General features: G+C 35.7%; 1 protein-coding gene across 1 annotated transcript in view; it reads right to left on the bottom strand.

Moving 5' to 3' along the window:
• LOC127878311 (transcription factor SPT20 homolog) overlaps positions 1-12,190 on the bottom strand; it is a 38,083-nt gene extending 25,893 nt beyond the window's left edge. Inside the window, exons 1-9 of the mRNA XM_052424833.1 lie at positions 12,128-12,190; positions 11,780-11,839; positions 11,360-11,430; positions 10,509-10,575; positions 7,165-7,320; positions 5,793-5,828; positions 5,112-5,150; positions 4,886-4,993; positions 3,428-3,621 (exon numbers count right to left, since the gene is read on the bottom strand). Of these exons, the coding sequence (XP_052280793.1) occupies positions 3,428-3,621; positions 4,886-4,993; positions 5,112-5,150; positions 5,793-5,828; positions 7,165-7,320; positions 10,509-10,575; positions 11,360-11,430; positions 11,780-11,839; positions 12,128-12,172 (776 nt within the window). The 5' untranslated portion in view covers positions 12,173-12,190. The remainder of the gene's footprint in view (positions 1-3,427; positions 3,622-4,885; positions 4,994-5,111; positions 5,151-5,792; positions 5,829-7,164; positions 7,321-10,508; positions 10,576-11,359; positions 11,431-11,779; positions 11,840-12,127) is intronic.
• Positions 12,191-14,334: the final 2,144 nt, after the last annotated feature.

Genomic DNA, 14,334 nt, shown 5'->3' with positions numbered 1-14,334 from the left:
AGAGTTATGCAAAGAATACAAAATTACATTTACATATTTCTTTTCCAGAGATGGCCCCTACAATAAGTGGTGAAACCCTACATTTCCTTAATAAGCTCACATGCTCTCTTTACAAGATGTATTTAAAAAACAACAAGGGAAGGCATCCATGGATAGCTAGGCAAGGCAAGCATGACCCATATGTAAACAGTTTTTATGGTGTACAGAAGAAACCCCCTCCGGAAGAAACCCCCTTCGCTAAAAACGGCAGGGCGGAAGAAACCCCCTTTCATAGTTTGCATACGCGGAAGAAACCCCCTCGCTAGTTTTGCATAGGCGGAAGAACCCCCCTCGCTAGTTTTGCATAGGCGGAAGAAACCCCCTTCCATAGCGGAACAAACCCCCTTCCAGACGATTTAGTTACATTCAAACGCACGGTAATTGTTTACAGAAATTCACTTTCATTTTCAGAAAGTTCCCGGGAAGCATGATTGCATGATTCAATTTTTTTTAAAAGACGAATTCTTCGGTTATTGAAGGAAAATATGTACCAAATATCTTCGTCACTATCGGCTCTGGGCGCTAATTTTTTGTTTTTGTTATTTTTATCAATCTAGTACAAGCTAACGCATATAAAATGGTATAATCTCACTGAAACGAGTGCAAGACAAATTCACACGAGCATCTCATCATTAACAACTTGTGAACATACGGCCGGTACACCTCTTTACTCAGCACATAACAGTTTGGAAAAACATTTGCGCACCTTCATTTAATTATATAAAAGGTCCTTTAATGTACCGGCTATTGTAGATAATGATGAGAAGTTGTGTCATGATCGGCGCCTTTGCGGCTCGTGTGAAGTTATGTACAGTTTTGTTTAATTACATTAGCACTTCCGAATGTAAATGTTACCGCAACGTTGAAATATTTGTGCAGTGTAAATTCTATTTTGAGTTGACTCTTTTCTCAATAAAAAGGGCGCGAAAATTATGCAGCATAGAAAGCGTGGGTGTATTGAGCGTTGTAACAAGCACACAACTAGTCAGGGGACTGACAAGGTTTGTGTTAAAGAAGTTATTGAGAGCTTTTATCGTTAATAGTCGGGATTTTACTACCTCTGCGGGAAAGACTTAACACTTAGGAAGGGGGTTTATTCCGCCTCTCTGAAAACACGAAGGGGGTTTATTCCGCCTGTCTGAAAACTCGAAGGGGGTTTGTTCCGCCTATCCAAAACTTACGAGGGGGTTTCTTCCGCGTATGCATAATGTGAAAGGGGGTTTCTTCCGCTATGCCGTTTTTAGGGAAGGGGGTTTCTTCCGAAGGGGGTTTATTCCGGTAATCAGTTTTTATCCCAGTCATTAATGCATAAATCAACTTACAGCATGATATGAGCATATCATGTGAAGTTGCCATACAACTGAAACAAACTAAATAAGTGAAGCTAAAAAGTTTTGTTAATTTTCACTGAATAGCACAATTTTAATATACTAAAGATAGGAAACAGAATTCTGGACTCTCACACATCAGCATCAACAGTCACTCCAGACCGGAGTAGAATGCATGTCATCCACAGAGAAATGTTTATAATGGCTCTGATTGTTTCAATGTGGGCTACTTGAACAGAGCTGTTATGCATTATGCTCCTAAGGATTACAACAAGGGATACAAGAGGTTACAAAAATCATTAACCGGTTAACCTTTTGCTGTAACCGGTTATTAACCGGTTAACCGAAACACGGTTAGTACTAAAATGTTTAAGTATTTGTTAAAAATGTCATACCAAGCGTACATGTACTCTCTATAGAAACGAAAATTATTTGAGATCGCTTGCATTGATAGCATATAAGTTTCTTAATAAAAATGTATTAAAACATTTATTTAAGTAAGTTTGTAAGTGTATGCTTCATATTGTTTTTTTCCTGCGTAAAAGCATATTAGTAAAAAGTTTAAAGAACTATACAATTTTTATTTTCACGTCATGAACTTATTTTTGGTTGGGTCGCTTATATAACGTTCGCGTCGTTACCCGCTCACAAAAATGGTGTGTATCTTTGTTCATTCTGTTTTTATTTTTTTATCTCAAATTAACTTAATATTTTTTCCGCTTTCAGTTCGACATAAGAGGGCCATGTGTGTTCAACGAAACCGCATCACTTCTTATTCTCTAATTAAATATTTTATTGTTTGCATTATAGCGTCTGTAGCCAAACTATTATCATTACAAGTACGACGTTAGTTAACTCAACAAGATTTTAAATACGCATGCATTTCTTCATAAAATTTTTACTTATAGACACTTTATTTTCTCGAGCAATCAGTGTTGGATATTGGTTAACAAAACATCAAAATAAGCTGTCCAATGTCTCATTTAATTTTTATCATGAGTTCGATAAAAGTGTCAATTACGTCCTCCCTCATAGCCCCCACTCCCCGCATTTCGCTCGTTAAATTTTCGCGAGCTAAACAAAAGTGCCAATTATCAAAACGCACCCCCTATTCGTTATCACAAAGGTACTGATTTATTGTTTTATTACTTTGTTTGTTCACACGTTATTTATTATCGGCGATGGTGCAAGCATGTTGTTCTAATTAGTCGCCAGTGCATGTTGGCAGTATGTCACGCACAAAACGTAAATAGTACAAATTATTCCATGAAAAAAACATAATCAATTTTTTTTCTTCAGGTTAACCTTTTCCTGAAAATGAAACTGGTTAACTGGTCGCTTCGTTAGGTTAACCAGTTAACCTCTTGCATCCCCAATTACATATACTTTAAATACAAGGATCAAGAAGGAAACTAAACATTCAACCAGTATAAACAAATATGCAATATATGCATGTTAAATGGTAAAAGACCTAAATCAAAAGAAATTTCATTTAGAATAGAATTTTCAAACAGAAAAAAAAGGGTTTTATAAGAAAATTTGTCACTTCAGACCGTGTTCTGTAAACAAATATAACACTTCTAGCACTAAATAAAATATATATAGGATTTGGCACGAGTTGTCATATTATACCATATTTTCAGTTCAGTTCAGAATTTTTTTAAGTAAGCGAGCCTTTGCCTATGGTATGAAATGACGAGTGTACAATCTTTTTTACAACATGCTTTCAAATGAGCAAATTAAAAAAAATTAACGCAAACATAATGATAAATCCCGAATGTTGTTTATATTTTGTGACGTCATTTGATGTTGCAACGTCATTTCAGCAAAATAACAAAATGCGATTTGTCAATCGAACAAAAATAAGTCAATGAAAACGCTTAAAAAGTATATTACACATGTGTAAGATAAAAATATATGTGATGGTTATATTACATGCGAAACAGGGTATGGCATGTGATAAAAAGATATTCTATAATTAAAAGGTTAATATTTTTTTCTGTAACAGAATAACTGCACATAGTAGAATCCTGTAACATATTAACTGCATGTAGTGATACCTTTTCAGCAAAGGCGTGTTCATCTTGTTGCGGTCATACTGTTGCTTGTTGGCCACCAGGAGGACAGCGGGGGAGGGGTCGAGGCAAAGGGGCTCCTCTGTAGCCAGTAGTAACCGACTCTCCAGCAGGTACAGGTCCTCCTGGGTCCACAGATGGCCGTCACTTGTGAGGTTGTTGATGTCGCAGAGCAGGGTCTGACAGACACAAGTATAACATCAAGAATTCTGTCTTAGTGTGTGGTTAAACACATAGAATGAAAATACCATTTCAGCCTCATTCTGAGAAAACTTGGCTTAATGCATTTGCGTACACAGGCTAATCTGGAACAACACTTTTCAACTTAACTGGATTTTTCGCTATGCAGATACTTCCTTTACAGTAAAAATACCATTAAAGTGGAAAGCGTAGTATTTGATCAGCCTGCACAGGCTAATCTGGGACGACAGTTTACGCACAAGCAATAAGACCTGTTTTCTCTGAGCAAGGCTCAATTCTGTTGTATTGTATGGCTTAACAGATATAAGTTTGCTAACTTTCTCATTCAGCTCCAACTAAACTTGTGCTATGAACTACAGATATTACTCTGTAATATTAGTTTTAGGACGTTATCTATTTAAGCCAAAATAATTATTTTGTGTGACCCCAATCTTAAGCAACTCAGATTCAACCTATAATTAATGACTCCCAATTTTAATGCATTTCATTTTATCAGAATTCAGTGAAGCTTCCCATAAAGTTTCATTGAATTCCGGTCATTAGTTGCTGATAAATAGCCCGGACAAGAATTGCACTATATGTACAGTTAATGGAAAATTTCAAAGGGCCATAACTCTGTGAAAAATTATCCGACCAAAACCTGCTGATAATATGCACATCTCCTTTTGGTAGTGAAGCTTCCCATAAAGTTTCATTGAATTCCGATCATTGGTTGCTGAGAAATAGCCCGGACAAGAATTGCACTATATGTACAGTCAATGGAAAATTTCAAAAGGCCATAACTCTGTGAAAAATCATCCGACCAGAACCCGCTGATAATATGCACATCTCCTCTTGGTAGTGAAGCTTCTCATAAAGTTTCATAGAATTACGTTTATTAGTTGCTGAGAAATAGCACGGACAAAAATTTTGCACGGACGGACGGACGGAGAGACGAAGCAGCGACTATATGCTTAAAAAACAATTTAAGGGTCCAAAAGCATAGTGACTTAAACAACAAGTAAACTGAGCATTTCCTAATATACTGATACACATAACTCTTAACACCTCACTTCCCAACATTTCTGGTGTCAGGTGAATAAAGAATACTATTAGCATACTTAATTTGTGTACACAAAATTATTAAATATATTTGGGCTCTTCTCTTGAATAGGTTTAAATGTTGAATCTCAATTTTCAAATGACAACAACATGCTTTTTAAGACTGGCGGAATTGGAGACAACAATAAAAAGGGAGCTTACCTGAGGATTGGGTTTCAGAAGCACATACTGCATGTCAAACGTGCCGTTTGTGGAACGTCGAAAGTCCCTGATCTCAACAATCACACAGCCGCTGTAGAAAACGTTCACCTGACGAAAAAATACCCACATCACTTAATAAATACCAGGTATCTTTTCTTATTTTTTCCCTAAAACTTTTTGTAACAATAATGTTTGAAAAGTAGATAAGAAAGTTGCATGTTGATACCTGTGCTTTTTCTAATACATCCACAAGAAATGGCGGCAGCTGAAAAGAAAACCAACAACAAGATGAGTAAATCTTAAGATAAGCAATTCAATACCAGGTATGTTACTTTATATTTTGTATTCAACACTTAATGCCAACCATATTAATGAATACATGATAATTGTGTATTCTACAGTTTACTGCAGGAATAAAACTTTATACATGATTGTGTATTCTACAGTTTAATACCAGACATAAAACTGAATACATGATAATGTATCTTATATTTGAAGAAATAAGGCATAATAATTTTAATGTCTTTTCAAAGCCTGTCAACTTTTAGAAAGTGCCACAAAGCAGACCACAAGAAAATATTCAACTGTAGGTCAAAACAAAACTCTTTCATGAAAACAAAACAGCAAATCTTAACAAGATCAATAGTAATACAAGTTTTCAAAAACACACACACAAAAACGCACAGTTGACATTGTTTTATGTTGGTAATTAGAACACTATAGCCACTTGTCCTAATGCATCAAGACACGCAAGTGTCTTCTACGGTTCAGAAACTGAAACACAAAATTTCAGCCTAAATGTGGAGACATTACCTCTAAATAATTATGTCCCTTGTTTATAATATTACTGGTATACATGTACAAAAATCCCAACCAATTCAATGACATAAATCTCAATAAATCTCACCTCAGAATCATCAATGTACTCCAGAAGCTCTGTTACCTGCAGAGAAACAACCAGAGAACACTTTAAATGTCTTATTCTGAATACTATTCACATAATGCTCTCTGTATGGGCAGTGATTGTAACATGGTTCAACAGTGCAATCACTATGTATCTTGAAGGTTGGCTGTAACCTTTTAGAAGCAAAGAAAATGCAAACCTTCAACATGAAGGTTGGCTGTAACATTTAAGAAGCAAAGGAAATGCAAACCTTCAACATGAAGGATGGCTGTTACCTTTCAGAAGCAAGTGAAATACAAACCTTCAATGTGAAGGTTAGCTGTTACCTTTAAGAAGCAAAGGTAATGCAAACCTTTAACATGAAGGTTGGCTGTATCATTTAAAAAGCAAAGGAAATGCACACCTTCAACATGAAGGTTGGCTGTAACCTTTAAGAAGCAAAGAAAATGCAAACCTTCAATGTGAAGGTTGGCTGTTACCTTTAAAAAGTAAAGGAAATACAAACCTTCAACGTGAAGGTTAGCTGTTACCTTTATGAAGCAAAGGAAATGCAAACCTACAAATTACAATTTGAGGGTTGGATGTTACCTTTAATGACCAAATCAAATACACATCTACAATGTGACGGTTCAAAAGTCAGCAGACTCTTCATTTATATCAAACCTTGACCATTTTTTCTCCTCTGTCTAAAGAGAAACATAGTATGTATGCTGTTTTATGTACAAGTAAATGTGTATCACTTATACACTTTAAAGTAGAGAAACATAGAAAGTAGTGCCACACACTATTACATGTACACCTTTAATTATGGTTTCTTTGACACCAAGCTGTGCTCTTAATGGTAACAGATAATACAAAATAAACACTGGCAAAATATACGCTCTTTTATCATTTGAGTAGTGTTCTGGGCAAACTGGATTTAATGCATATTCGCAAGGGGTCATCTTAGATCTGGGTTGGTATTCCAGAAACATCTTAAGTCATATCTTAAATAATTTCACTGAAGATAAAAAAATTGCAATGTTTTGTATTTCTTTACTAAATAAGGAAACACATGTTTTTTTGGTATTCCTAAAATAGCATTGGCATAATGATGCTATTTAAATGTCTATCTTGATGCCAATCTTTTGCAATATGAAATGAAACACTTAAGAAAATATCTCAATTTAAGTATAAGAATAAAATTTAACTTAAAATGCTTCTGGAATACGACCCCAGTGCAGTCCGCACAGGCTCATCAGGAACGAAACTTTTCACTTTTATGGTATTTTGTGTGTAAAGGAAATTTCTTCTAAGTGAAAATTCAGTTAAGGTCAAAAGTGTATTAAGCCCAGTTTTTCAACAGAGAGGCTGATTTGAATGCTGTCTACATTACATCATATGGCAGTTTGCATGTTTCCATTTCCACTCCAGTTTTACTGCGCAGCATCAGGGAGTACCCCTCGTTGCCTGCATAGAGGTTCAGGATGAGACAGGAGAGCTTCTCCCTGCGTACCAGCTTCTTCAGGAGGTGGGTGTTACACTGCAAGGCCTGAATCAAGACAACTGTCAGTGTGATTTGCAGTTTGATCAAGCCTAAGGTAATGGGTCACCCCAGGATTGTTTCTAAGTAAGTTATTTTGAAATTCAGCAATGGGTACTATAAAAGAAGATATCTATAAAAAAAAGATAGTAAAAGTTTATTAGTACTAAATATATTTTGTTTGCAATGAAAGATATTGATTAAAGACATGCCTAGGAATTGAAGAAGTTCTTTAAAGGATCACCCAACATACATAATTGAAAAGTTAAATTGAACAGAATGTTTCAGACAGATTGTTTGAAAAAAAGGCTTGCTATGTGAAATTGAGGCTTAATCCATGTGCATAAATGTTTGTCAGAGATTAGCCTCTTTTTTTGTAAAAATCCAGGTTAAGAAGAAAGTGGTTTCCCTGAATAGGCTGTGAGGTTTGTACAGGCTAATCTGGGACGACACTTTACTCACATGCAATTTATCCTGTTTCCCCAAAGCACGCCTAAAATGTGAACATAAAATGATGGACAATGGATTACTGATGCAGGACAGATTACATCAGCACACCATACAGTGTTTCATGCTAAGGTGATTTAACCCTTTCCCACTAAGAAGCAAAGTAAAAATGGTTAAATACAGAGAGCATAAAACCCGAACAGCCTGCGAGTAACTAGCAGTCTGTTCAGGTTTTATGTTGTTTGCTGCTCATCAGTAACTAAGGGTTGGAAATGAAGCCTTTTAAACTTGAATCTAGTAAGAAAGGTCTGTAATTAAATTTAACTTTTGAAGGGACTTCAATTGTGTCAAAATATGTATCTAAGTGGTAATGGGTTTAACAGGAGGTAAAATATATCTTTTGCATTGCTTACTTAAAGTAAAGATTTTTCTTCTTAATTAAAAATAATTAATAAATTTTGTTTCATTGACTAGTTTGAAAACGCCAAATTATGTTACTCAAGGTAAGGCCACAACAAATTGATGATTTGTTCTACGGATTTTTGCTTCCCAAAAATGGAGCGAGCGAGCGAGCGAAATAAATATAAATTTATTTTTATTCTATTTTTTGTTAAATCACAGGCGAGCGAAAAGCAAACAATAAAAAATACATATATTGTCTATGTAAATTGATATATTTTGCCAAATAAATGCATGATATCTGCAAAATACCAGTACAAGATCATTTAGAAGTAATAATTGAGTTTAAGCCATTATCAAATGTTTGTAAAAATAAATAAAAAGTCTCTAATAGCTGTTCTGATTACTCACACCAGGTAGTGATTACTTAAATTTAACATGGTACATGTAGTTTTAATTATCAAAGTTATATAAGAAGTTCAGTTTTCTGTCAATCATAGTTTAATAACATGACACAATAAATACTACAATAAATATCAAGCACAAGCAGTGATTTTTCTTCGCGTCTTATTTTACGGCCTGTCTTTTTGATTGGGGATAACGTGCGATACCATGAAATTGGGAATATTGAAATTTGAATCATTATTATTATGATTATAGATAACAGTATACCAATTGTTAATAAATGCATGTTTAACTTCTTTCAAAAATGTATATTATAAAGTGCTAGGGCATGAAACTGCTGTATGATAAACTCAATAAACCAATTGAGTTTATAAAAAAAAATGACTTATTTTTTGGAAATTTTGGTGAGGCTTTTAAAAGAAAAAAAGTTACTTTTTGGGGAAACAGCTTTTTTTACAATTTTCAATTTGGACACAGCCTATAAGAGTCTGTAATTTGGGGCAAAACACTGATACTGTATATCTCGAATTTGTATTAGTTCTAAATATCATAGGTTATGGTAATATACAATACTCGATGCATGACTTTTGTTATTTAAGCACTGTAAAAATTAGAAATGAGAAGTTTAGGTTTTATAAGGTAAAAGAAAACATAACTTCCTAATGAAAGAAAAATAAGAAATGGGTAGTTAAAGTTTTGTATTTTTATAAAAAAAAGTCAATCAAATGCCAGTAAAGTTGTTTAGGTCCGGTCCAGAAAGTTTCTTCACTTTCTTACTTATGCAAATTCATGTTTTAGGGGCATAATGTACACAAAGCACTTAGTCATCGACAGATTGAACTAGTAGATAGGTGGCTCGTACAATTTATGTTATACTCGACATGTTTTTGTCCAGTTCAACGGCGACACTCCTTTGCATGTTAATTTTTAAATATTTTAACTTTATCAGTACCAACAAGTTTATGGCAGAATTTTACCAATCAAACGCATACCAGCGACATTTCACATCCTGATGTAGATGCGGTTGAAATTATAAAATAACTCAAACCATCAGTGATGCAATGACGTATTGCCCCGAAGGAAAATTAACATTTCAATTTGTGTATTTTGCCGACATGACAAGACAGACGAACGCTGCCATTTGTTTTTACCATAAACCAATCTAATAACGCAAAGTGTTATAACACTCTATATCGTACAATACGTACGCTAAATGAAACTAAATCATTTAATAAATAGGTGCACAGGAAATTTTTTGCTGAGGGCGCAAAATAAAAATATCTTTATTTAGTTTTAAGATTTTTAGGTGCGGCGAATCCATCAAACATTCAATCAATTTGCTGTGGCCTAAAGATTTGGTTTAGTCTGGTGTTGATGATGGTACACCTTAAGCTGACTTTCCCAATTACCCCCCCCCCCCCCCCCCCCCCGATCAATGGGATGTAAGTTGTTCGTTTATGCGCAGCGCAGTATGCAGCCACTATACATGGGCTTATTTCCCTCTCTTGTATCCATTTATACTCCTGGGTCCTAGGTTGAGAGGATAAAGCGGTGGCCTGAGCGAGATTCTTACCAGGGACTTAACGATTCTTAGACCAGCATTCTACCACTAGACCAATACACCCACATGAGACAACATGTCTGCTTAACATATAACTATACAAATTTGAGTAGGATTGGTTTACAATTAAGTTTTTTACTTTAACATAATATGACAAGAAAGCATGACATAGTTACTTTTACAAAATCGCCTCACAATATGAAGTGTAATGAGTCCTCTAAATAAAATATTGACACACCACAGATATTAATGAATGCTTTCATTGGTCATTTATTTCTCTGTACAAATGAAAAAGCATTGAATTTGCTATGTTATCCAATTATCAGTTAACAGTATGCTTATCTTTTTAACATTGAATTTAAGGCTGAACAGTAGAACTGTTTACCTGGCCTTCAGGCTGTTTGCTAGATTCTTCGATGTACAGATCCAACAATTTTTGATGGATGGATTTGCTGGGAATAAACACAATAATACAATATGTATAAGAAACATTATTTTTGCCTGTATATGTGCATTTTGACAAGAGACAGTTGATTGCAATGAGATGAATTTAACCATAAAATTGTCAATTTATTATTATTTAAAAGTAAACAATCTTGATATTTTCCTTTCCAAAAGGTAAATGAAACACTGGCCCCAATTTCTTAAATGTGTCTTGTTCTGAGAAAACTGGGCTTAATTCATGTGCGTAAAGTGTTGTCCCAGATTAGCCTGTGCGGTCCACACAGGCTAATTAGGGACGACACTTTCCGCTATAATGGTATTTTTAGTTTCAAGAAGGTCCCTCTTTACCGAAAATCAAGTTTAGGCGGAAAGTGTCGTCCCTGATTAGCCTGTGTGGACTGCACAGGCTAATCAGGGCCAACACTTTACGCACATGTATTATGACCAGCTTTCACAGAACAAGACACAAATATTCTTCAGTCTGTTTTAACAAGATAAGCTTAAGCTTCATATTTTTTGGTATTGCAATCACAACTGCCGAAATTCAATTGTTAAACAATCACAAGTCCACACAGGCTAATCAGGGACCACACTTACCGCTTGAACTTGATTTCCCTTTTTACAAAAAATTCATAAAAGCTGAAAGTGTTATTCCTGATTAAACTTTGCAACCTGCATTAACCCCAGTTTTCCTTAAACCAGGTTCATTTAAGAAACCAGAGCCAGAAAAGCATCTGCCTTGCACTATGTTTACATGAGTGTTTCTACACTAGCCATATACAGGACACCTACTCTTTGGATGTTTGTGATGCAGTGCTGGTGATCAAAGCTGCGGGGTTCTGGCGGCCCATCTCCACCAAATACTGAAAACAATAACAATAAATTCAGGGATAAACTCGATTAATTGACGAAAAATGAAATCTCAGTAAATGCTCTGATAATTATCAGACAATTGGAAGGTCAACAAGTCTTCCAGTGGACATTTTTTTCTGAATGTAATTTATAGCACACATCATGTTTATGTTTTGTATAAAATTAATTGAAAAAACTTAACATACATGTTGCCTTAAAGGACATGATTATTGTAGTTAAGATTTTTTAACACTTGAATTAGAAATGTAATGGTTATAAAAAAGTGTGTAAAATCTCTGACATTTAAACTTAGATATCATTCAGCACATTAACAGTCATTATACAAACAGGAACTCTCACCTCTGCGTAGTCTACAGATCGTTCAAGGGCTGTCATATTGCTGTGAGTTTTTACACACGTCTGCAAAGAAACAGGCAAAAATCTTGTAGAATTAGTTTTGAAATGTCCTTAGAAATTAGTGATTTCATGCATTATGGCATTTATTCCAGTTATACCGGTAAGTGAAACTACTTACCGGTATGCCAGGAAGTGATAACTACACTTTTTGAATCTAAGGTAGTGGGAAAAACAATTGAGCCTTAAAAACCAATCTTAAGGCATGTGCCTAAATTTTGTGTCTAAAATGGATTTTCACTAAGGAACTTGAATGCAAAAATACCATTAAAGTATCATTTTTATGATAAGTACCCATGCAAGTTCTATTGCCAGGTCAGGAATCGCTCTCATGCTCATCTGATTCGAAGTCCAGTCCTATTCCATTTAAAATAAGATTTGAAACAAAAAATTTGACCACTATCATGATTACACTGACTTGTCCTTTCAACACTGCTTGACTACAGAGGACAGATATGAGATTTCTCAGACAATCTTACAAATGGGCCATGCTCTGTTAAATGGGGGTATAATGCTTGTGCATAAAGTGTCGTTCCAGATTAGCCTATGCAGTCCGCTTAAACTGGATTTTTGCTCCCAAGAAACTTTTTTTAAAGAAAATACCATAAAAGCGGACAGTGTTGTGCCTGATTAGTTTGTGGGTATGCACAGGCTAATCTGGGATGGCACTTATGCAAATGCAGTAAACCCCCTTTTCACAGAGCACGGCCCATGTGTATATGCACCAATGTAGAAAGCTACAGTATTAGTACTGGTTATCCCCACGCTTTTTGAAAAAAAGGTGGGGATATTGTGGTGATCTCCGCCGTCCGTCCGTCCGTCTGTCCGTCCGTCCGTCCTGGCCACTATCTCCTCCTACACTAAAAGCACTAGAACCTTGAAATTTACACACATGGTAGCTATGAGCATATGTGCGACGGTGCACTATTTGGAATTTTGATCTGACCCCTGGGTCAAAAGTTATAGGGGTTGGGGTGGGGCCGCGTCAGAAATTATCACTCATTTTTTTAGGTTATTTTACATTTACTTCTTTATTTCTACACCGATTCACTTCAAATTGATACTGGACCTCACCTATGACAATACGGTCAATCTCAACCATGCATGGCCCCATTCCCAACCCTGGGGCGCCCCGCCCACATAGGCCACACCCACCAAAAATTTCCATTTACTATAATTTTTTCATTTCTACACGGATTCACTTCAAATTGATACTGAACTTTTGTTATGACATTAGGGTCAATCTCAACTATGCATGGCCCCAATCCCAACCCTGGGGCGCCCGCCCACATAGGCCACACCCACCAAAAAAATCCATTTACTATAAAAAAAATTTAGGTTATTTTACATTAACTTCTTCATTTCTACACTGATTCACTTCAAATTGATACTGAACCTCTCTTATGACAAAACGGTCAAACTCAACTATGCATGGCCCCGTTGCCAACCCTGGGGCGCCACGCCCACATAGACCACACCCGCCCAAAATTGCCTTTTACTATAATTTCTTCATTAATACACTGATTCACTTCAAATTGATACTGAACCTCTCTTATGACAATACGGTCAATCTCAACTATGCATGGCCCCATTACCAACCCTGGGGCACCCCGCCCACATAGGCCACACCCTCCCAAAATTGCCTTTTACTATAACTTCTTTATTTTTACACCCATTCACTTCTAATTGATACTGAACTTCTCTTATGACAATACAGTCAATCTCAACTATGCATGGCCCCATGATCAACCCTGGGGCGCCCTTGGGTCAAACATGCGGCGTGGGGATACGCGTCGGCCTCTGCCGCGCCATTTCTAGTTACCAGCTAAATTGTGATCAGAGATGAAGCTGTGGAAATTTATAACAGATGTGAACTCCTGGGCCTAGTCAAATACATGTACTTTTACAGTTCTGAAATGAAAATCTTTGCAGGAAATGTGTCAGCACAGATTCTTATAGTTCTATAACTTTGCAAAAACACAAATTTTCAAGTTCCTTCATATAGGTAAACGCATGACGTCACGCGCACCTGCAAAGTTTAGACTCTGCACAATGGTTGGCAAAAAGAGATGGAATTCATGTAAGCGCATATATAGACAGTAAACATAATCATCGATTTTATTGATAATCATGCACTATATCTAATATAATTTTATAAAATATATCTGAATAAAACATAAGCATGCAAGAAAATACATTTTAGGAATGATTTTATTGTTGTTATTTTTGTTAAATTTACTAAAAACTAACTAGAACTAGAGTAGAACACAATCTACGAGCTCGGTATGTGGTTACCACAAATATATCTCTGGCTAGCACACCATTTAAGATTTAAAAAAATCTCAGAAATGTAAATTCATCAAGAACAAGCAAATTCGTAGAATTGATATCCCCCTCCAATATACTTCTGGACACAAAAGTGTTATATTTGACACTAAAAACAAGGGACAAAATTGTCACAAAACCAGGTTTTCATTGTGAAAAAAAATCTGATAAAGGGA

The sequence above is a fragment of the Dreissena polymorpha genome, chromosome 4, assembly GCF_020536995.1.
Source record: "Dreissena polymorpha isolate Duluth1 chromosome 4, UMN_Dpol_1.0, whole genome shotgun sequence".
Taxonomy (NCBI): domain Eukaryota; kingdom Metazoa; phylum Mollusca; class Bivalvia; order Myida; family Dreissenidae; genus Dreissena; species Dreissena polymorpha.
The sequence above is the reverse complement of the archived record's forward strand: the minus strand, read 5'-3'. Positions and strand labels throughout refer to the sequence as shown.